The following is a 24,901-nucleotide window of genomic DNA, read 5'->3' as shown; positions in this document are numbered from 1 at the left end:
GCTCTTTTGAGACATGTATAAATTGTGTAATGTTTAAATCAAGTTAAATATATCTCCTCCTTAATCTTAGGGATAGACATTTGCTAGATAATTCTATGCTACGGAAACAAGAGTTTGAGTGTGATCACAAAGACCTGCAAGGAAAGAATGGGCCTGGGGGACCACTGGCAGCTCAGAAAACAGGTGGTGTAGGGGAAGGTCCCACTCAAGCCAGAATTAGACAGGCAGTCAGTAGAGATAGGTAAATCAAGTCAGGTCCAATCAAGGAGGCCAATTTTGATTGAGTCTGGGAAGTTGGAGACTCTGCCCTGAGGGATTGAAATGTTAATTCCTTCAGAGCCCTTCCTCCACCCTTACCAAGAACCTGCCCCTTCTCCAACCTGTTGCCAAGGTAACCTGTCCCAGAAACTGCTGCTCCCTACAGGGAGTTATAAGGTTGCTAAAGTGTCCTTGGCTACTGTTTCTTGCCCTTCCCCCTTCAGCTCACCAGTTTCCCACCTTTGGGCCCTCCCACCAAGCATTCCTGAGCCTAGTAGTCACAGTGGCAGGAAGGAGAAAGATAAGGGGGAAAAGGCAGGAAAACAAAGGAAGCCTAGGACATATAAAAAGGACTGAACACCTCACTCTTGGAATACCAATATACCAGCTATGGCCCTCTTCTCTCTCCTGGGAGAAGTCTACGTTATTACTTTTTAAATAAACCCTGCTTTATATGCCTGCCTCTGTGTGCTTCTCTAATGTTCAAACTTCAACATGTGAGGAAGCAGAGCTGGGCACTGATAAATGGCAATATCACCACCACTGAAAAGTCTCCTGGGTTTATTTTGAAAGTAGTGTAAAAGAATCTCAGAAGTAATTTCTGAGATCACAACAGTATCCCCCTCACTTCAATGCACTTTTCCACTTTTTTTTTTTTTTTTTGCTTTGGGGAGTTTGTCAGGTAGAAAAACATTTTAAATAATGGTGAGTAGGAAGTTAAAAAAACTTGAGAATACTCAAGAAAACCATCTTAGCTGCTTGGTATAGAAAACCTAAAGCCCCCCATCAAATGAGTCTTTTAACAGTCATTTTACTTAAATAATTTTTTGCAGTAGCTTAATGGGAGAATCTTGCATGGACTTGTCTTATTTGAGCAGAAAATCAGATTCTGACTTAAACATTTAACATCTACTATGCTTTCACATCCCTTTCCTCCATTCTTGTATAGCAAGGCTAATTTTGCAAATATATATTGCTAGAACACCTGCTTGTATTAACTAGAACATTCGGGCACCATTAGAGTTTGTGGCTAAACTAGGGCAAGGGTTTTTTGTGGGTTTTCATTGGGGAGATATACTGACTACAAAGACACTGACTATATTATGAAAGTTATTGGTGCGAAAAACCATGCCTCAGGGGCCCGAATGAAAAGTACTGACCAGCTGGTTAAAGATTTTCGGGCTGGAATGTAAACCTCCTTTGTTAACAGAGCAAGACCCTTTCATGTTCACCCTGCCATCCAGGCCTCCTAACAATTCTTGCTGTATCTTTGTCGAGAGGTACCCCAAATTTCCCACACTCATCTTAGTCAGTTAGTAAAAATTCTACATTTCTAATTCAAACCTCCGTGTTAAACGAGCTACTGCACTCAGCTTGGAAAGTGAGTCTTAACATTTGCGTAAACACTTCAAATCAAACGCTGGAGTTGTCTACCTGGAGCTTCCATCCAAGAACTACAATACCCAGAAAGCACTATTTTCCCTTCCGCCTCCTACCCAGGGAATACATAACTTGATCTCATTTCCACAAGCAATAGTCACATGACACGTTGCCTCTCAAGATGGCGGATAATCTCCCTTCGGAGTTTGATGTGATCGTAATAGGGACGGGTATGTGTGGCCCTGGTACTTCCCAGACAAAGTGTACGAAGTCTGTCTTGTTTCTACCCTCTCTGTCAGTGGCAAAGGTTGGCGAGGAGTGCCGGGGGTCGCGCATGAGAGGGAGGACGAAAAGGAAGTGAGGTAGTCTGGAATCAGCGCGGGACTTGGCAGCTTCAGGGAGGGGCTTGGACCCGCGGTGTTTAACGCCATTTGAGTAGGGGTCGATCTGGTCGATGCCGTTTGCTGAGGTTGGTTGCTGTGGTGATTCCTGTTCATTTCCTTAGAGAGAGGTGGGTTTGCAGTGTCATGAGAACAGACGGTCGGGATTTTATCAATGGAGACGCCTTTGGCATGACACGGTTTCCTCCTTGTAGATTTCATGGTGATAGTCCCCATCATTTTGTCTCGCCATTTCATAGGATGTTTTCATATATTTGTGTGATCCTATGGTACAGTGCACCTGAAATAGAGCTTAATCTGCAGTTTTACAAGAATGATAATCAGTTGTGACCCGTGTGCATATTTGCTAAGGGAAAGGAAACAGATTCTTTCCTATTTTGTTACGAAACCTAGAGAATTGTATTTTGTTGAAGTAGCCATTATTCGTGCTTTATGATGCTGGAAGAAATCATCTTGCTTTCTCCCGCCCACCTATCCACCCACAACTAAAATGTGCTGAGAACGAGCTCCAGAGTTCTGTGACCTTCTTTTCCCATCGTTTGTTCTCCATGTTTTGGGTGGAGCCATTACCCACCCCCACCACTACAATTTCTAGTTGACAAATTAAACGTACAACATGTAGCAGAAAACGTTTGTCACGATTAGTATTTTTTTCTTAACAGCGTAAAGGGTAAGGGATAAATTTTGGATGGGATGAAATCCGTTGTTGGATGGGGTGGGAGAGATTTTCTCCTGTCAGTATAATGTGGTAGGCCTGAATATGGAGTTTCTCTGAAGGAAACCTCTCCATTGTGTTAGTAAATTCAGTTTGTTGTCCTCCAAAACAGTAAGAGTAGCCATGTTTCCAGGATCAGAGTAAAAGTAATAGCCACCTGACTTCAAATGCTTAATATTTCCTAATTAGTGGGCTAAGCACTTAGCAAGACAGGTGTGATCCTCACAACAATCTGATTAGAATAAGTATTCTCTACATTTTACAGAATGGAAAAAAGGGGCTTGGAAATCCAACTTGACCAAGATCACACAGCTGATAAATTTTCAAAGGCCCTTTTTTATTTTATTTTATTTTTTAGTTAGTTGGTGCTGAGGATCAAACCCAGTGCCTCATATGTGCAAGGCGGGTGCTCTACCACTGAGCTATAGCCCCAGCCCTCAAAGACCCTTTAAATCCCAGAAAGTTAAAAGGTTGTTCTGACTCTCTGAGTTGACCTGTATTAGTAGAAATAATTGGGAACACTTGGTTCAGATCTTGCTTGTCCATTAGTTATGTGAATTGGATAAGCCAGACAATTTCTCAGAGCCTTGGTTTCCTCCTTTTGAATGTAGGGAAGACACATTAGGTAGCATTTAAGGTGTTGTTAACCAAAAATTCTCTTAGTTCCTGAGTAACTGTTCTCAGAACAGCAAGGATATGTTTATTCCCAGCCTGAAAATAACTACATGGCTCCAGAGAGCCTGGCTATAGCTGCTATAAAGAAATGCTGGGTGAGGGCTGGAAAAAGCCAATAGGTATTCTTTTTTTTTCTGTCTAGTCTGCCTTAAAACTGAAAACATCTATCCTACAGTAGTTATTTTATATTGTACTGGAAGTCTATATTCTTGCTTTTCTTTTTTGTTACCTAGGAACATGGGTTTTTTTTTTTTTTTTTAATTTCAAATCAAGAGAATTTTTCTTACTGGCTTCAAATTTTAATTTATGAATGTTAATTTATATTGTTAAGTGCTCTTTATTCTTCTAATAAATGTTTTACTTTCTGGTATAGTTAAAAATATGGAATATGCCTATCTTTTTGTAGTCTGTTCTGAGACTACAGAGGAAGATACTATAAGTGACCCAGGAAACTGCATTAGGAGGCTTCTTTTGTATTTGGAAAAAAGGTTTATTTTAGACCATTCTATGGACTATAATATTAATTCTCAGTGTATGAGAACAACTTATGGGAAACTAATCTTAAAAGTTAAGTTTTTCATATTGCTCAGTAGTGCCTCATAACTATTTTTTCCCCAAGCACATTGCTTAAATTTATGATGGGAGGCCAGCATGGTAGTGTACACCTGAAATCCCAGGAGCTCTTGAGGCTGAGGCAAGAGGATCAAAAGTTAAAAGTCAGCCCCGGCAACTTAGCGAGGCCAAGCAACTTAGGGAGACCCTGCCTCAAAATTAAAAAAAAAAAAAGGGGGGCCAGGGATGTGGCTCAGTGATAAAGTGCCCCTGGGTTCAGTCCCTGACCACCCCCCCCACACACAAAAAAAGGAAACCCTATGGTATGAATTGTTTTTAGGTACATGGAACTCGAAATACTAGATGAAAGTCATTTCCCAAGTAAAACAATTTCAATATCCCTATCATTGCCTTTAATGGGAATTATTTGTAATGCATTTGATTGTTTCTTTTCTAAAATAGAAAAGTAGCCTTGTTGCTTTTTGTTTAATTTATTAAATGAACTATTAGTGTAAATCATAGGAAAAATAGTGTATTGTTATTTTAGTTTTATTAACAAAGGAAAATTTACCATACACATATCAGAAACATGAAGAAATAGGCTATGAGATGTAATTTTTTCTTTTTACAGTTTTAGTTAAAATTCTGCCAAGAGAAAATTGCTTCAAGTAGAATCATCTGAGAATATTTTAAAAATCCCTTTAATCTTGACTAATTTGTATTCTTGTTTTCTTTAAGACAAGGTGTAAGTTTTCCTTAAGATCACATTTTCAAGAGATCATGGGAAAAATATTCTATGTACTTTCTTAGTTAAGCCCATTTCCTTCTACTAAGAAAATACAGAAAGTATCTCTTGAGTAACCAAAGGCAGAAGAATAATATAAAGTACCTGAACTGTGGAAAAATAGAAAGAAACAGAATAAAGGACATTAAAAATAATCCTTATAAGCAGGGTGCGGTTGCCCATGCTTGTAATCCCATTTGACTGCTTGGGAGGCTGAGGCAGGAGGATCTCAGGTTCAAAGCCAGCGTCAGCAAAAAACGAGGCACTAAGCATCTCAGACCCTGCTTCTAAATAAAATACAAAATAGGGCTGGGGGGCTAGGGCTGTTGCTTAGCGGTAGAGCACTGACCTAGCACTCGTGCGGCACTGGGTTTGATCCTCAGCACCACATGAAAATAAAATAAAAGGTATTGTGTCCACCTACAAGTAAAAAAAAAAAAATTGAAAAAAAAAAATAGGGGGCTGCGCATGGCGCTGGGTTCGATCCTTAGCACCACATACAAATAAAGATGTTTTATCCGCTGAAAATTAAAAAAAAATAAATAATAAATTCTCTCTCTCTCTCTCTCTCTCTTTAAAAAAAATAGGGCTGGGGATGTGGCTCAGTAGTTTAGTGCCCCTGGTACACCCCTCCCCCCTCAATATAATGTAACCTCTCATTGGAGGTGACTTATCTGTATACTCTAGCAGAAAGCAGAACTGAACAGAAGAGTAGTCAAGAAAAGAGCTTTGTGATAATATTGACATGCTTCATATATAGGGAAATACTTCAGGTCTTAGAACTTATTCTTATTTTAGAAATACTTCTAGCATGCTCAGCATATTAGAATTATCCCCTTTGAAGATATAGAGAGTGTTACCAATTTCTGCAAAAACTGTGTTGGGGATATTATTAGATATATAAGTGACAGTTTATATCTGTATAGAAAAGGGAAGATGCAACCCTACATGAAGTAGTACAATGGTTTGACCCCATATATTGTAGCAACAAGCACCCATACTTATTGATACCTTGTCCTCTTGAAGTTTATGTATTGATTTTTCTTAAGGAACTTTTTCAACTTCTTGACAGTCACATCCCCAAAGCTATTCTTAAGACAGCATGGGTTTTTCATTTTATCCTTGCTTTCGAAGACCATACAGAGGTTAAATCTGCTTCACTTTCTTTTTTAAAAGTATACCACATTATCTTACAGAGTTCTTTCTCTAAGATGGGCCATGGAGTAAGCTGGCTTATCATTTTCTTGCAGAAGATAAAAATATAGGTACATTTAAAGAACTTTATTGCTAAAGGTTATGGAAAAATAGAAGGGATAAGAAAAATAACAAATATAAGGGGTTCTGTACCCCTGAATCCTTATTTTCTTGCAAGATAGTATTCAACATAGTACAATAATAGATGTGGTAGCCTGGCATGTGGTAATCACATGACCTTCCTATTGTATGATTTCCTACTGTATGACTTTGGGGGAATTGCATAACCTCTTTGTGTATCTGTTTGCTCATCTATAAAGTGAGAGATTTGAGTTAGGTTATATTTAAGATAGGGGTCTACCAGCTCTACAGTTACCATTATATGTGCTTAATCATAACCCTGTGTCCTCGAGAAAAGATAAATTTTGTTCTGTATAGTCCATTTAAGAAGTCAAGTCAGTGGTTAATGTACTTCAGATTCTAATTTTCCACCAAAAGCCATTTTCTTGATATGAGAAGCTATTTTCTCAGGGCAGTTCATGTATAGAGTACAGTTCTATTCCTTGATTTTTTTTTTTAAAAAATATTTTTGGTTTTAGTTGGACACAATACCTTTGTTTTTTTAAAATTTTTATGTAGTGCTGAGGATCAAACCCAGCATACCGCCAGTGCTAGCGCTCACCTAGTGCTGTGCTAGGTGAGCACTCTGCCACTGAGCCACAACCCGGCCCCTCCTTGATGTTTTTGAATTGAAATGTTAAAATAGTTAACCTTGACTGGCAGCTCATTCATTGACCATTCTTATGGTTTAGATATTAGGTGTCCCCCAAAAGCTCATGTGTGAGAGCTTAGAGGTGAGGTGCTTGGGTTATGAGAACCTTAGCCTAATAAATGAATTAATCCACTGATTGGGATTCACTGATTGGTTTCTGAAAGCAGATAGGGTGTTGCTGAAGGAGGTAGACATTGGGGGAGTGCCTTTGGAATACATATTTTGTGTCTGGCAAGATGAGTCTGTCTCTCTCCGCTTCTTGATATGATGTCTTAAGCCAATTCACTCTGCTACACTCTTCCATGATGATGTTGTTTCACTCAAGCCCTGAGGAATGGAGCCTGCTGTCTATGGCCTGAGACCTCTGAAACTGTGAGCTTCCAGATAAACTTCTCCTTCTCTAAATTATTTTTTGTCAGAGCAGTGAAAAAGCTGACTAAAACAACCATAATGGTTATGATGGTATTTGATAGCTTCATTTCTCTAAACCTTGGGGAATGGTAATGTTGCACTAAGTGTTTTGAAAAATGATATTTGCCAAATATCCATTTGTGCCAGTCTTAATATAAGTGATTTCCCATATTTGTATCTCATTTAATCCTCTCGCAGGATGCCTTCATGTGGTTCTAACAGCCCATGATGTATGTGCTCCTTCGCATATATTTCTAAATATCCATATCCTTATTGTCTAGAGTACGTTTTTTTTAAAGATTTATTATTTATTTATTTTTGGTTAGACACAATACCTTTATATTATTTTTTTTAAATTATTTTTTAATATTTATTTATTTTTAGGTGTTAGATGGACATAACACAATGCCTTTATTTTTATGTGGTGCTGAGAATCGAACTTGGGTCCCGCTCGTGCTAGGCGAGCGCTCTACCGCTGAGCCACAATCCCAGCCTATATATATATATATATATATAAATTTATTTTTATGTGGTGCTGAGGATCGAACCCAGGGCCTCGCGCATGCTAGGTGAGCACTCTACCACTGAGCCACAACCCCAGCCTACTTTTTTTTTGAAATTTATTTTTTAGGAGTAGATGGACACAACACAATGCCTTTATTTTTATGTGGTTCTGAGAATTGAACTCCCGTCTCGCCCATGCTAGAGGAGCACTCTACTGCTGAGCCACAATCCCAGCCCGGGTTTTGTTTTTTAAATTGCAAGATGCCACCTATTTGTTGGTTATGAAATGGATTACAGCTTTTAAAAAGGCATGCTATATCAGAATGTAAGTAATAAGGATGATTTTTAATTTATATATATAGTTTTTTTTTGTAGGGCAAAGGGCAAAAACTTCAAAATCTATGGAATATTGGAATAACAGATGGTGCGAGGGAAATAGTATATTATAAGTCATTTAGTTCTACAAATGTTATACCATATATTTTACTTACTTTGGTATGCATATTATCTCATGAGCTGTATAATGTAGCAACTGACAGTGTGGCTCTGGAATCAGACAAACTAAGTTTGAATTCCAGCTATGCCTCTTAGACTATTTTACGTATATACCTTAATTTCTTTTAAGCTTTATCTTTTTTATTTCTCAATACAATAAATTTTACAGAGTGGTGTTAAGGATTGAATGAAATAATTCATATAAAATGCTTAGTGCTCAGAAAATGTAGTTGATTTTTATGGCCCCTAAAGCCATACGGTGGCTTTTAGTTTCATTACTATTGCCTGAATACTTTTCAGGAATGATTCATAATTTCCATGGACAGTAATGAAAGGATTCAAGTGTCTGATTCATCTTCTTGTCTTTCCATTGGCTTCTTGGTGGGAAAGAACTTTGTGTATCTATTGTCACTATTTCAATAAGATTTCTTACCTGTTTTTAAAAATATTTATTTATTTATTTATTTAGTTTTAGGTGGACATGTTATCTTTATTTTATTTTTATGTAGTGCTAGGATTGAACCCAGCACCTCATGCATGCTAGGCAAGCACTCTACCACTCTAGCCACAACCCCAGCCCCTTACCTGGTGTTTTGTAGATTTTCATCTTTTTTGTTCACCACATTGCATTAGTTATTATTTTTTTTCTTTAATTTCTTTTTTACTTATCACTTGTTTTGAACAGATTTAGTGTTCATTTTACTTGGGGTGTTGTATGATGTATTTCCTTTTTGGTATAAGAAATATTGAAGGAGCTAAAGAAAGCCTACAGATTTTGCTGTCCTGAAAAATGCTTAGCATTTCTGCAGGCATCAATAGATGGAAAAGTACACCTTTTCTGCTTTCAATACCTAGAAACGTAAAGGGAGTTATCTAACTCTGGAGAAGACTCTCCGAGTACTGCTTACACTTCTCTGTGAATCATAAATTTGAGGCAGGTCTTTAGAGAGAGCCACATCTGTTACCAGTTCCCTCAGCAGCATCATTTTCATCTCCCATGCCTCTTGTCATTTTCTCATTTTCTCCAGTGTTCTCATGGTGTTTTGGATAACTCAGGCTGCAGCAATTAAAATCAAATGTGGCTGCTCACCTCAGATTCTCATGTTTAACATAAAATCCCAATGCACAGAAACAATTATAATTCCATATAATTGACCTGTTACTCATGCTAAATCATCTGTTATTGCATTTTAGTGTAAAGACTTTTAACTGAAAAGTTAGCCTGTGCCTGTTATATATGTAAATGGATTTAATTGTAAAATAGACTAAATATTACATAGTGCCCAGTTTATGATATTCAGTGTAGAGAGATTGGAGATAATTTGGGAACATTTATTTGTGGCCAACAAGATAGAGATACTTATTGAAGGGTTGATTTTTTGCTTTTCTAATAATTTTATTAAAGGGCAGTGTAAAAAAAGACAATAACTCATCACATATTGATTAATCAGAGCATGATTATGTGGGCTAGCATTTTACCATACAGAGGCTGTCAAAAAAAAAAACTTTATAAATATAAGTGACCAAGGTATCTTGACCAGTGTGTAATGCTTAATGTGTATTGTCCTGTATTGTATGTTACCAAGAGCTTTAAGTTGGAAATATTGAACTACTTGGCCAATTTGGTTTTTATCACATTTAGAAAGGTACTAATGAACTTTTTTCTTAATAGTGTTGTCGCAAACATATTAATATTAACCACCAATAGGATTAATATTAACCACCAATAGGATTACTGAATCTTACAGTAATCCTATTGGTGGTTAATATTATGTCATTTCCTTTTTACAAATATGGAGTCTGAGCCTTAATTAAATGAAGGTTTGGCCTGTATCAGAAAGTTAAGACTAAGTTGCTTCAACCAAAGCTGAAATATTACACTGAGCTTGTTGGATTCTTCCAACTGAAAAAAAAAAAAAAATCAAGATTAGAATCGTTTCCTCTAGGTTTGTGGTTGATAGTTTTATTTTCGAGTGTTATCATTGTTGTCATTAAAATTTGTGACACATTAGTCTCATGTCACCCCTTTTTTGACAGCATTGTAACATCTTTATCAGTTTACAAACCTTTTGATAAAAATGAACAGAATACCCAGGCTGTATTTAACCCTTAAAACTGGAAAAAAAAAAAAAGAATTGCAGCTATTAAATCAAGACAAGACATGGGATCAGAGACTACAGTCATATTTTAAGATATAATTTGTTTCAGTAAGAATTCTTTATTGATTCCAGGGTATGTAATTTCCCACTAAAATACTCCCCCTGCACATGCTAGGATTTGCCATTTTTGTTTTGGTGTTCTGCACTGGCAAATTCAGTTTTCAAGGTCAAGGATTCATTTTTCAGTTTCTAAAGTATTATCTTTTGTTTTTCTTTTTCTTTGTGCTGGGAATTGTTGCCTGGGCCATTTTACCCCTGAACTTCCTCCTTCGCCCTTTTTGTTTTGTTTTGTTTTGAGACAGGGTTTCACTAAGTTGGTTGAAGTCTTTTAAAGTTGCTGAGGCTACCTCCAACCTGCAATCCCCCTGCTTTAGCTAGTTGAGTTGCTGGGATTACAGGCATGTGCCTGCACACCCTGCTGAAACTTTTTTCTCTTTTCTTTGTTAAATTTGATCTGCTTGGGATCAAATCCAGCCCTCGCACATGCTATGCAAGCACTCTACCACAGAGCTAGACCCCAGCCCTGGCTTTTTAAAAAATTGTTCTTTGGTTCTTACCTTTTTCAATAGCTGTTAGCATTTACAATAGGAACATATGTCTTAATTGACAGCCTGTATATGATAATATATTTTTTCTTCCAGGGTCCCTCTCATTAAAAAAGTAAAAGTGTAATGACTGACACTTTCATGCATCAATTTCCAGACCTTTGTTTTGTGTTTGTGTTCTTCTATTTATAAAAAAAAAAATACCTTATTTTGGATTCTATTTTGAAACCTGTTTTTTTTTTTCTTATTCACAATATGTCACGAACATCATTCCAAGTCAACCACATGATCTCTCTCAGTGCTGATTTAAAATAACTTCTCATTTGGAGCCAGGCATGGTGGTGCCTGGCTTGTAAATCCAGTGACTTGGGAGGATCACAAGTTCAAAGCCAGCCTCAGCAATTTAGTGAGACCCTGTCTCTAAATAAATATGTAAGAAGGTCTGGACATGTGGCTCAGTGGTTGAGTGCCTTTGGTTCAATCCTTGATACCCACAATAACAACAAATAAAAACCTTTTCATTTGGAAATAGTGGTAAACTCACATACATTTGTAATAATATAGGAAGACCCTATATAATGATTTTCCCCAATGGTAAGATCTTACATAATTGTATCACAACCAGGAAATTCTTACACAATGATCTTGTTAATAAAATAATATTATTTTCTTGTTTTAATTTTAATTTTAATGTAATAAATGAGGTTGAATGTTTAATATGCATCTTGGTCACCTATAATTCCTTTATACATTATTTTGACCCATTTCCATTGGATCATTATTTTTTTCCTATCAATATGTAATACTTTGTTATATACTAAAAATATCAGTTCCTTCTTGTATATAGTTTCTTTTGTTGATGTTTTGTTTTTTTAAAGATCTTTTAACTCCTTGGTTAAATTTATTGTGAGGATTTGTTGTTGTTATAAATGGGATTGTTTTCCTAACTTGTTTTACAGATAATTTACTATTAGCATATAGGAATACTCTGTTTTTGTGTCTTGGTTTTGTAGCCTGTAATTTTGCTGAATTCTTTTACTCTTTCCAAAAGTGTTTATATATAAAATCATGTGATCTTCAAACAAGGGAAGTTTGGCTTCTTCCTTTCCAATTTGGATGACTTCTATTTATTTTTTCCCTTGCCCAGTTGCTCTGGCTGGCACTTCCCATAATATTCTGAATAATAGTGTTGAAAGTGGACATATTTATCCTTTTCCAAATGTTAGTGGAACAGCTTTCCATTTTTCCCTATTCAATATGATACTACCTGTGGTTTTGTCACATATCACTTTTATTGTTTTGAGGTACATTCCTTCTCTACCTAATTTGTTGAGAGTTTTTATCATGAAGAGATGTTATTTTATCAAGTGCTTTTTATGCATCTATTGAAATGATCATATGATTTTTGTGCTTTATTCTGTTAGTGTGGCATATTGCATTTATTGATTTTTGTATATTGAATCATTCTTGTTATCACTGAAATAAATCCTACTTGATTGTGGTGAATGATCTTTTAAATATGCTGTTGAATTTGGTTTCCTAGCATTTTTTTGAGGACTTTGAATATATGTACATCAAGGATATTTACTTGTAGTTTTCCTTTTTTGTTCTGTCCTTATTGTCATATATATTAGCAAAGTTTGCCTTCTATTCCTATAATACTTTCTAGTATGAAAATTTATAATTTTTATGTTATTAAATACATCGAAGATTTTAAAATGGTTTCTGCATTTGGAGATATTCATGGAAAGCCTTTCCCTCATAGATTGAGGTTAAATATATATTATAACTTATTTTCTTTTTTCAATATTTCTTTTCTTGTTTTCTCCCCCTGCTGTATTGGGAATCATATCCAGGGCCTTACACATGCTCAGTATTTCAACATTTGATTTAAACATTGATTCATCTGATTCTTTTTTTTTTTCATTTTGTTTTAGAGTATGAGTTTTTTCCCCCTTAAATCATTAGTCAGCTATTCCAGCATCATTAAGCTGATAATCTATTCTTATGCCACCAAATTGAAATAGCTACCTTATTTTGTCCTGTATGATCCATTTTTCGACTTTATCTTCTGCCACTAGTCTAGATGTCTCTTTCAGTGTAGTGTGTGTTAAAGTTGAAGAGTAAAGTGGGTTATCAGATCTGTTGGGAAATAGTAACTTGCCCTCTTTGAAGCCATAGAAATCACTCATAAAGGAAAACATCTGAATGTGTGAAACATTATAGCATCTGCTATGAAAAATAGCAAACTAAAATAAAATAAAGCCAGCATGGAATTATTTGACACTTATAAATACATAAAGCCTAATAACACATAAAGAGTTCTTTCAAATTTCTTTGAAAATATTTAGATCTGTAGATAAATGGGTAAATTTAAATAAACTAAGATGAGAAAACAATCAAAATATTGAATAAAATGCTGGTAAAATACCTTAGAGTCAATTGCAAAGTAGCCTAATCATTAAAAATTATACTGAAAATAATAACTAATTGTTTGATGAAGTTGTATTCAGTTGGTATACTGATATTATCATATATTAGGACACTGCAAAGTAATGTAACAGTCAATATGTTCATTGCCTTAGAGTCACTAACTCCAGATCTGAGAGTTTATTCTAAAGAAATTGTTCAGTAGAGATGATGTAAGGATGATGACATCCATTTAAAGCTACTTATTTTACTTAGAGTAAAATTTGAAAATAATAAAATGTTTTATATATTAAAGAATCCATATATTTCTTTCTTTCTTTTTTTTTTGAACCCATATATTTCTAAGGAGGATGAGTGGCTGTGTACCTAGTGGAATATTCAGTCTTAGAGTGAGGCCCAGGATCTGGTCCACAGCTTTCTTGTTTGATTCTGAGTATTGTCCCTTTCAATTAATGCTTAATGCTTATGTGTGTAGGATACAGTCAAAGAAAAACACTATAAGAATTTTACTAACACTTCAAAAGCCCCCTGCTTTTGCTCTATCATTATTTTGTCCCGTCTTCCATTCCTGAAGTTGTAACCATTATGGTAAATTTTGTCAATTTCTAATATCGTAGTTTGTAAAGTGGGTTTATTATATGTTCAAATATCTCTAAACAATATATTCATAGTTTTACTTGTTTGTAACTCCTGCCTGACTTTCAGAATTCTACTGTATGTATTCTTTGCATGACTTGCTTTTGGTGATTTGGTATTATGTTTGTGAGATCCATCCATATAATGCACATGTCTATCATACATATTCTAGGCTATCATACATTCACACTGCTATCATACATATTCTAGGCTTGCAAATCTTCAACCTCACTAGGTTATGCTGGTTTACCAAAGTTTATGTGTTTTCCTGTTGGTTCTCAGTTTGTTTTTTTTTTTTTTTTCATTTTCTAGTTGTTGGTGGACCTTTATTTATTTATTAATTTATATGTGGTGCTGAGAATCGATCCCAGTGCCTCACACATGCTAGGCAAGCACTTTACTGCTGAGCCACAACCTCAGCCTGGGTTCTCAGTTTTTTTAAACCTCTCAGGAAATATATATTGCTAGAAACATACACACTTATGCTAAAATAAGAAAATACTGCGCGTACCCTGTGCAGTGTTTTCAGTTAATAATCCTCATCTTGTGATCCATTCCTACATTTTTTTCTCATCTAGCATACAGATCATATTTAATTTTCTCCAATACCATCCCCATACTATTTTTAGCTGGTATGTATAATGGAGTTAAGTTCAGCATTGTGCATTGGTTCTTTTTTTTTTTTTCTGGGAGGGGGTACTGGGGATTGAACCCAGAGGCACTCAACCACTGAGCTACATCCCCAGCCCTGTTTTGTAATTTATTTAGAGACAGGGTCTCACTGAGATGCTTAGCACCTCACTTTTGCTGAGGCTAGCTTTGAATTTATGATCCTCCTGTCTCAGCCTCCCAAGCCTCTGGGATTACAGGCATGCACCACCGTGACTGGCTGTGCATTGCTTCTAAATTGTTGTCCTGTAAAATGTTTTATTCTAGTGTTGTCCATCTTTTCTTTTAAAAATTATAAATGTTGAAGATAGCAGGTCAGTGGTCCTACAGAATGTCCTGTGTTTGGGATTTGGATGCTGTCTTACTTATAGTATCATTTAACTTATTTCTGGATCCCGTGTTTTCCCTGTAAGCTGGAAGTTAAAGGCTTGATGGACTCAAGGTTAATATTTTTGTTTAGAATATATCTTAGGTCATGTGAATGTCATGTTGGAGCATACCAGAAGAAATGTAATATCTTGTTGATCAACTATGTATGTTGTTAAGATTGACCCTGGAATGGAATGGTGACAGTCTGATACCTCTATGATATGGATATCTTTCTCCCTTTGTATTGAAAATAATCTGTATACTGTAAATTTGTTACTGTACAAATGTTAAAGTTGATGCCAGCCATTCATATAATTGTTTTAGCATTAATTACCAACCCTTATATGAATAAGTATTTTAATTTGGGCCTACAAAATGATTTTTCTAATAATTTAATTCCTTCTACATGTATTAGCTGCCTTTGAATGGTTTCTTACATTTCCAAAGGAAAATGTATCTTTGTAGTATTATTGTTATCCTCCAGACAGAGTATGTACTTCCTAGAATCAGGTTGTTTAGGAAACTGAAATAGTCATAAAATTACTTGAGGGGACAAACAGAGATATAATACTGAAGCGATATAATGCTACAAACTCTTTAAGTTCTGATCTCATAATTGCCATTTACTGAGTATGTGACTTTGGGCAAATTATTTACCGTCTCTGTTTCGGTTTCCTCATCCTCTCCTGCTATGTACATACATGTGGAAAAAACTGGACAATCATGGGAAAATGAAAATATAGGGACCAGGTTATGGGTGATTCACATGTTTTCTTTAGCAATACACCATATTTACAATGTAAGAGAGGAAATGAAAAAAAAAATTAACTGTTGTGCTTCTGTTTAAATATTTCTAATGTACAATTTAAAGTGCAAACTCACCAAAAGTGATTTATGAGTCTTATACATTGATTTTGATTTATCCTTCTTGAAATAGTTCATAAGAAATTCTTAATGCAATAAACTAACTTTAATTAGACAAAATTTTATCATTTTCCTATTTTAAAAAAAACTCAGTTTAATCACTCTTTATCCTTTTAATGTGCAGGATAGAATAATTATCTTCAGTGTTTTCTCAGTGATGTATAGCTGATTTCTTTTAAACACACAATGGAATTGCACTTAATATTCAATTTGAAATGTTTGTACCTTAAGGAATGTGATGTAGTTAAAAAGAACAAATTCATAGGTAGAAGTTGAGTATCCTTAATTCAAAAATTTTAAATCCTAAATGATCCAAATTCCTAAATATTTTGAGAGCCAACACAATATCATAAGTGAAAAATTCCACACCTGGGTTAATGTGATGTGTCAGTCAAAGTGCAGGCTCAGTAAAAATATTGTATAGAATTACCTTTAGTCTATGTGTTTGAAGTGTATACAGAACAAGTGAAATTATTGTTTACACTTGGCTCTCATCCTCAACATATCTCATGTATATGCAGATACTGCACGACTGAAAGCATCAGAAGTCTGAAAGTCTTCTAGAGGGTTCCAAGCATTTTGAATAAGGGATACTAAGTTTGTAAGTTTTTGTCTCTACATTTTAGAAAATGTGTTTCTTGAAAAGATTTTATATTAGGGTGAAGAATGTGTTTTGTGTGATTTTATAACATTATTGGAATGAACACTTGGTCTATTTCATTTATTTTAGACTCATAGTTTTATAAATAATTAAACATCATGTTTCTTCTGTGGAACATAAGTAAAGTGTGTTCTGTACAAAAAAACATTATTTTCCTCATCACAACTTAAATATTGTGTTCAGTTTTAAGAGAGCTGATCTGGGGTACTTTTTGCTTTGAGAAGATAATTTTGATCACATAAATTGATACAACAGAAATATTAGCATTATGAAAACTAAGTAAAATTAATTATAATAGAAACTACTTATTTCATTTACTGTCATGGGTGAAGTCTTAGGAACTATTTACATTGCTTAATATAACTTTTCAGGGAATTTGAGTTGATAGAGTTTGCTCAATTTAGATAAAAACTTGAACACTAAATCTGTTTTTTTCAGAGAATTTCTATTTTGTAGCCCCAATATTTCATTGGCTCTCTAAAATTTAAAAAATAAAATACATTTTATTATTTATTTTCTAAGCCTTGTTTATTTTGTTGATTCTTTTTAGTATACATGATGGTAGAATCCATTTTGACATAATTATACAAGCATGGAATATATCTTATTCTAATCCAGTCCCCAGGACCTCTCCTTCCTACCCCCACCCCTGTTTCCTTCCCTCTGCTGATCTTTCTGCGCTTTACCTGTAGTTATATTTAAAATTAATTTCTTGTGGATATTCATGATGTTGATGTATTTATACTTGCACATATGAAAGTTGTGTCAGATTCATTATACTCTCTTATTACTATTCCCTTCCCTTCAATCCCCTTTGTCTATTCCAATGAACTTGTACCTCACCCTTTTCTTGTGGGTTAGCTTCCACATGTCAGAGAAAACATTCAACCTTTTGTTTTGTTGTGATTGGCTAATTTCAGTTAGCAGGATAATCTCCTGTTCCTTCCATTTACTGGCAAATGCCATAAAGTCATTCTTCTTTAAGAATGAGTAATACTCCATTGTGTATATATACCACATTTTATTCATCCATTCATGTGTTGAAGGGCACCTAGGTTGGTTCCATAGCTAAGCTATTGTGAATTATGTTGCTATAAACATTGATACGGATGTGTCACTATAGTATGCTGATTTTAAATCCTTTGGATATGTATACTGAGGAGTTGGATAACTGTGGCAAATGGTTGTTCCATTTCTAGTTTTTTTTAAATATATTTTTTTAGTTGTAGATGGACACAATACCTTTATTTATTTTCATGTGATGCTGAGGGTCAAACCCATTGCTCCATACATGCTAGGCAAGTGCTCTACCACTGAGCTACAACCCTAGCCCCCATTTCTAGTTTTTGAGGACTCTCCATACTACTTTCTGGAGTGGTTCTTATTATGGAAAATATCAGCCTTTAAAAAATGGAGTAAGATAATCTCTCATGTACCAATCTTGTATTTTCAACAGGTATCAGTTTATAGCTACTCTTCTGTATATTCTTTACCTTCTCCCTCATTTCACCATCCAACCCTGGATTAGTTTGAAGGAAATCCCAGTTATCTTTCTATGTGTAAATATTATGAAATATCTAGAAGACAGAGCATTCTCTGTTTTAAACATAATCACAGTACCTCCATCACCTGTGCTTCGTTCATGCCCAGTGTTTTCATTATGTTTCTTTGCTCTTGTACAGTTTGTAGCTTAGTTTTCATTACTGAATTGATTTAAAAAAGCAATTTCTTAACTTATTTCACTCTTTCAAATGGCTGTTCTCTAATCATCTCACTTTGAGCTTTTCTAATTGTGATTTATGATGTTCTCTCAGTGCTGCTGCCATTTTCTTAATTTTCTTTAGCTCATATTACCACAATTATGTTAAAATGTTTTCATCCAATTCATGAGGATGTCTTTCTGACATGCTTTCAATGTCTGTGGAATGTTATCTTGCTCTTTATTCCCTTTTTTCTGAAAGTACCTTGAATGGAGTTTCAGCAAGATCTTTTTTGTGTTCCTCATTTTTAAGTGAAATGAGCTTTCCCTATGTATTTAATAATGAATATGGGCCAGGGTAGCTTTTCTAACTTCACTGATGTTGATCTTTCTCTTCTGTCTTCACAAAGTAATGAAAACATGTTACCTGGTATCTGAGATCTGTTGGCTGTTAAGCTCTGCAAATTTTGTCTGAGCTTTCTCTTTCCTTTGCCCCCATTTCCCCTGTTCTGTGAGGTTCCCAGTTACTCTATGTATGACTTTGTCTAGGAGTCTCTGGTTTGTCAGTTTTTTGAGTCATCTTGCCCCATCCCTTCTCCCCTCTCCAATCTAGCACTGGTAGAGATTCCTGTTTATTCATCTACAGTTGAAGCCTGCAAAGTTTCCCACTTTTTCGTACTTTTTTTTTGTACTGGGGATTGGACCCTAGGGCACTGGACCACTTAGCCACATCCCCATCCTTTTTTTTTTTTTTTTTTGTATTTGGGGACAGGGTTTCACTGAATTGCTTAGTGCCCCAAATTGCTGAGGCTGGCTTTGAACTAGCAATACTCCTGTCTCAGCCTCCTGAGCCGCTGGGATAACAGGTGTGTGCCACTGCACCTGGTTCATATAGTCTTTTAATGTTCCAGTGAGTACCGGATAACAGTTTTGGGGATTTTCTGGCTCTGAGGGCTATCACAAATTTCTTTATCTTCCCTTCATTTCCTTTTGCACGCTTTCTGATACAATGTGGGCAAAGTTGTTGGTGGTTTATAATAACCGTTTTGTATTTTGGGGTTTATGATATTTTATCACCTAGTTTTGTTGTAGATGTTGTCCTTAGGTGTGTGGATTTGGTATTCTGGTTGTACTCTCTGCTTTTAAAAGTGTTTTTCATGTGTTTCCACAAGACACTGATGAAAAAATAATAAAAGTACATAGCAGAAAGATCAGTAGAGTAGAGGGATGGTAACTGGGGGAGGGAGAAAAGGAAGGGGGAAGTACTGGGGACTGAATTAGAACAAACTTTTATAATGCTTTTATAATTGTGTCAGAATAAACCTATAACATCATATATAATAATGAATAAAAAAGAGTGTAAAAATGTTTTTATTAGTGCCTTATAGTTATAGCTTTTCTAATTTCACTACTGTTGATCTTTCTCTTCTGTCTTCACAAAGTAATGAAACATGTTACCTGGTGGAGTCTGGGTAATAATAGTGGAGTCCATATTGACATATTCATAAATACATATAATGTAGTTTTCTCCATTTTAATCCCCAGCACTTTTCCTTTCCCTCCTCCTTTTTCACTCTGATCCCCTTCTTCTACTCTATTTATTTCTTTTAATTTTTTTCTTTATATTTTGGTTGTTGATGGATCTTTATTTATATGTGGTGCTGAGACTTGAACCCAGTGCCTCACACATGCTAGGAAAGTACTCTGCCACTGAGCTACTACCCCACCCCCATCTATTTATTTTTAATTGATTCGTTACAGTTATATGTAATAGTAGAATGCATTGTGTTATATTCATATGTGTATATAGCATAATTTGGTTAACTTCATCCCCCAATTCTTTTCCTTCTCCCCCACTACTCCTCTTCTTCCTCCCCCCCCCCCTCCTCCTCCTCCTCCTCCTCCTCCTCCTCCCTGGGCCTCCTGCCTCTACTCTACTGATCTCCCTTCTGTTTTCCAAGTTCTTCTTTATTAATTCCTTTTTTTTTCTCTCTACCTTCCACATAGGAGAGAATGAGGGATCTTGGGGGAGATTCAGCCACTCTGTTCCTGGAATCTTGATTGTGTTTTTCAGTTCATATCATTTGCCCAAAAATAGAGTTCAAGATGTTGTTGATCTAATATTAATATTCACCTTTCAGAACCTATAACAAATTTTTGGGCCACTTATTCCAACCCCTTCATTTTATCTAATAAGTGTGTGTGTGTGTATGTGTATGTGTGTATGTATGTATGTATGTATTCATGCTGAATTCCAGAGAGGATAAGTATTATGATTTGGATATGAGGCATCCCCCCAAAGCTCCTATGTTAATTCAGGAATATCTGGAGTTAAAATGATTAGGTTGTGAGAGTTGGAACTTAATCAGACCATCCTAATTGAATGGACTCAGTGGTAACTGCAGTCAGGTGGGATGTGGCTGGAGAAGATGGGTCACTGGGGGCATGCCCTGGAAGAGTTCATCTTGCCTGTGGTCCCTTCCACCTATCCCCTTCTGTTTCCTGGCTGCCATGTATGGAGCAGCACTCCTCCACCACACAGTTCCACCATGTTGTTCTACCTTACTTTGGGACCAAGTAAATGGACCTGGCCAGCTGACTGTTGACTGAACCTCTAGAATCACGAGCCACAATAAATTTTCCCTCCTCTTAGTTGTTCCTGTCATGTATTTTGATCGGAGCAGCACAAAGCTGACTAACACAGTGACTTTTCTGATGTCACAGCTATTTAGTATAAACCTGAAAATGAGAAGCCAATCATCCTCTTAGTTCAGTAGTTGGAATACTAAAACAATGTTCTTCTTGTTCCTAAAAGCTTATGTTATATTGAATTTTTTAAAAGTAACAAATTCTACATAATAGTAATATTTTAATGTTAGTACTTTTTTCTAAAACTATAAAAAATCCACAGATTTAAACATTACTACATTTATTAATGTGCTTGATATTTTGTGAGGCATCAAAGTGAATTGAATTGATTGTTAATTTAAAAATGATGCTTTTTATCTATTTTTAGTGTTTCCCAAGGCTACTTCCCTGGCAGTTTTTTTTTTTCCTTTTTTAATAATGTAGCTACTAAAGTGTAGACTTAATATAAACATTGAATTTAAAATTCAAGTTTGGGGGGCTAGGGTTGTGGCTCAGTGGTAGAGTGCTCGCCTAGCATGCATGAGGCACTGGGTTCAATCCTTAGCACCACATAATTATAAAAGTATTGTGTCCACCTAAAACCTAAAAATAAATATTAAAAAAATTCAAGTTGGGAATCAGCAACACTACTTGAATCTGACTTAAAACTCATTTTTTTTTGCTTCATTTTGTGATGTCATCTTTTTTCAGTGACCTTCAGCATGAGTTAAGTGTGCAGTTTTACATTTGCAATTGCTTTCTAGTCATTTCTGTATCTAATGTTGTTTATGCTTTGTTTACAATAGTGCAGAAGATCTCTATCTAGGGTTCAGTAGTAAAATAAAGGATGTGGTTCACTAAAAGTTTTTTGCATTCACAAGTTTTTCCTTACTGGTAATTCTTTTTTTTTCCCTAAAAAAAAGAAGTTATTCTTTATAAAAGCAGTCACAGTAAATTTTCTAGTTCTATGTAATTTTCTTTCCATTCTGGTCTTCACTAGTTATAAATAACACATGAAATGACTTTCAAGGTAGAAAGCAAGAATCCATTTTGAAATGTTCTATAAAATAAAGAGTGATTTATGGTTTTATATGATTTGGGCTGAAAGCACTCGGGCTTTGCCAGGTCATCAGAGTCCTGTCAGGGCAATCTATTATTTATTGTTCTATATGATGGGAGTGGTGTAAGTACTTTATTTTATGTTTATCTTATGTAATATAGTGTTAGGAAAAATCAATTCCAAATACTAATACAATTTTAAGACTATATCATGGAAAATTAATCTGAATGTTATAGTTGTAAATGATGAGGTTCAACATTAAGAATGTGGATTAAGGGGGAATTTTAAAAAATGAATGAACAATATGCTCATTCCTAGAAAATATTTTAGGTAAGATTCTTGACAGTGTTAATTCCATTTTTTTTTTAAAGAAAGAGTGAGAGAGAGGGAGAGAGAGAGAGAGAGAATCTTTTCAATATCTATTTTTTAGTATTTGGCGGACACATCTTTGTTTGTACGTGGTGCTGAGGATCGAACCCAGGCCGTACGCATGCCAGGCAAGCGCACTACCACTTGGGCCACATCCCCAGCCCCTAATTCCATTTTTTTGACCTTGATTTTAGCCTAGTTCTTTATTTGGTAGTGAAATATCTTTATTTTATCTAGATAGGTTTTAGAAAATGGTAGAAAATTAAGACCAGACTTGATGGTATATGGTCATGCAACATTCCATAAACATCAAATATGTATTTTTTTGCTAGCTGCCAACTTTAAAGCAGAACCTTTACTGAGAAGGATGTGATGAAGCTAATCTCAATTTCCTTCATTATAATTTTTATGAAACGCTAATTTCATATCTTATGTTTACCTATGTTTAATAAAATGATTTATCCACGTTATTGATATTATATCAGAATTACGCAAGTTTTCTGTGATCCTATTGCAAGACCAAGTTCTTTGGTACAGTTTTACTAATGAATTTAATAATATTAAATGTTTAAATGATAACAAATGTTTGATTTTGAACTGTGTACATATATAAAAGGAATTTTTAAAAGAATAATTTTAAGTTAAAGTTTTGAAGATAAATAAATGATAAGCAAGTGATAACCTTTTTTTTTTTTCTTCCTCAAATAACTAATCTTTCTGAAGGATTAGGAGGAAGAGGGAAGAGACTCAACACTTACCAAATTTTAGCAACATGCCAAGAGGCACCGTATAAGGTGTTTCATATCATATTGGACCTTTTTCTCCCATTTTACAGATGAAAACATTGCATTTGTATATTTGTTTTGTGGAGTGTTTCCAGTGAAATGCTGTGATTTCATTCTGATCTGAGATGTTTATAACTCATATTTGACTTTTTTTTGTGGGAGGGATTGTATAATTCATTATAAGCCTATGTATGTTCTATATAAATGCCTCATTAGGACTTTGTGTGAATTTGAGTAGTTATTCAGACATTGTTTACTTTGTAAGCATTAAAAATGATTTTATTTTTAAATTAATTGGGTTTAAATGCTACTAAATTGAAGTTTACAGATATTAATTTAAACAAATCATGCAGACATTTTGCTTATTTCACCAAATTACTAACAAGACAAAAGGTTTAATTGTGTTCTGTTTTCCTAAATAAGAATTTATTTTTAAACTTAAAGCTCCAATTATATGCAGGTTTATTCTCCATACAGTGAGTAGAGTTTCTTTTTCCCTGATACATTGATTTGACCATTCTATTCTGGTTAAAATCCTTTTCAAGATTGCCATGGCTTAGAGGATCAAGTACATAACTACTATTTGGCTTCAGCCACCTTAAAAAACTGTTTTAGTGTAGTAAGAGCATTTAACATGAGATCTACCCTCTGAAATTTTTAAGTGTATAGTACACTGTTAACTATAAGTACAATGTTGTTCAACAGATCTTTTGAACCTATACCTCTTGGGTAATTGTTACTTTTTATATCAATTTATTAACAACTCCCCATTTCCCTCTCCCCAAACCTCTGGCAACCACCATTCTATTCTTTGATTATATAAATTTGCCATTTTGGATATTCCAGGTAGGTAGAACCATGCATTATTTGTCTTCTTTCAATCAGTCTGTTTTCTGCAGTAATGTTCACAATAACTAAGAAGTGAGAATGATATAAATTTTCAACAGTGGAAGAATTGATAAAGTGAATGTGATATAGCCATATATACTCATTAATTAAAAATACTGAAGCTGCAACATAGAGACCCTTGAAAACATTATGCTAAGTGAAATAAGCCTGCCCAACCACATTTTTTTTTAAAGCATTACCTTTGGTTTTTTTCTTCCTTTACTTTTTGCCAAGAATTCTCCTTTGCACTTTCCTTTTTACTTTTATACCCTTCAATTTAGGTGGTTAGACCCTGAAAGATCCAGCTAGTGTCTCTTCTTTGGCGCTTTCCATCTCTCCCTTTTATACTGGGAATGTTTCTTTCCATTGTGTTCCTGTAACAGTCCGAAATAGACTCATTATTTTAATCTCTTTAAATTATTTCTTTAGACTCAGAGCTTTTTCAGGTTAGGAATTATCTTAATGATTTTTCCCCTACCACCTGGGAGTCTGCTCTAGACTTCCTGCCTTCTCCTTTTCTCCCATTTTCTTTTTTCTCCTTTTCTTAAGCAAGTAGTTGAAGATAATCTCCTGCATGCCTTCTTCCTGTGTTCAAGTAACTTCTTCTTTTTTTTGAATAGGTTGGAAGAAATAAAAGAATATGCCTAGAAAGACATTGCTATCTGTATTCTTCACTGTAATTTTAATTATTTTAAGAATGGAGATAATATGCCATTTAACATTGGAACAGCCTATTGATTTGACAAGCTTGTGGGGATGTCTAAATGAAAGAATTAAGGAACAACACAAATGATAGTCATTTTGGTTTTATATAATCTGAACTCAAATCATATTCAGAATTGAAATCCATTTTGGCATTGCTTTATCAGTAGAGACTTGACTTCTGACAGTGTTGATTATAGGCATGAATATAACCACATACATATCTGCCTACCCAA

The 24,901-nt window shown here is 35.0% G+C and overlaps 1 protein-coding gene across 1 annotated transcript in view; it reads left to right on the top strand.

Moving 5' to 3' along the window:
- Positions 1-1,803: 1,803 nt before the first annotated feature.
- Chm (CHM Rab escort protein) overlaps positions 1,804-24,901 on the top strand; it is a 167,528-nt gene continuing 144,430 nt past the window's right edge. Inside the window, exon 1 of the mRNA XM_077106285.1 lies at positions 1,804-1,868. Within this exon, the coding sequence (XP_076962400.1) occupies positions 1,820-1,868 (49 nt within the window). The 5' untranslated portion in view covers positions 1,804-1,819. The remainder of the gene's footprint in view (positions 1,869-24,901) is intronic.

Source organism: Callospermophilus lateralis, chromosome X (genome assembly GCF_048772815.1).
Source record: "Callospermophilus lateralis isolate mCalLat2 chromosome X, mCalLat2.hap1, whole genome shotgun sequence".
Lineage (NCBI taxonomy): Eukaryota > Metazoa > Chordata > Mammalia > Rodentia > Sciuridae > Callospermophilus > Callospermophilus lateralis.
Note: the sequence above shows the minus strand (reverse complement) of the source record. Positions and strands in the feature narration are given on the sequence as shown.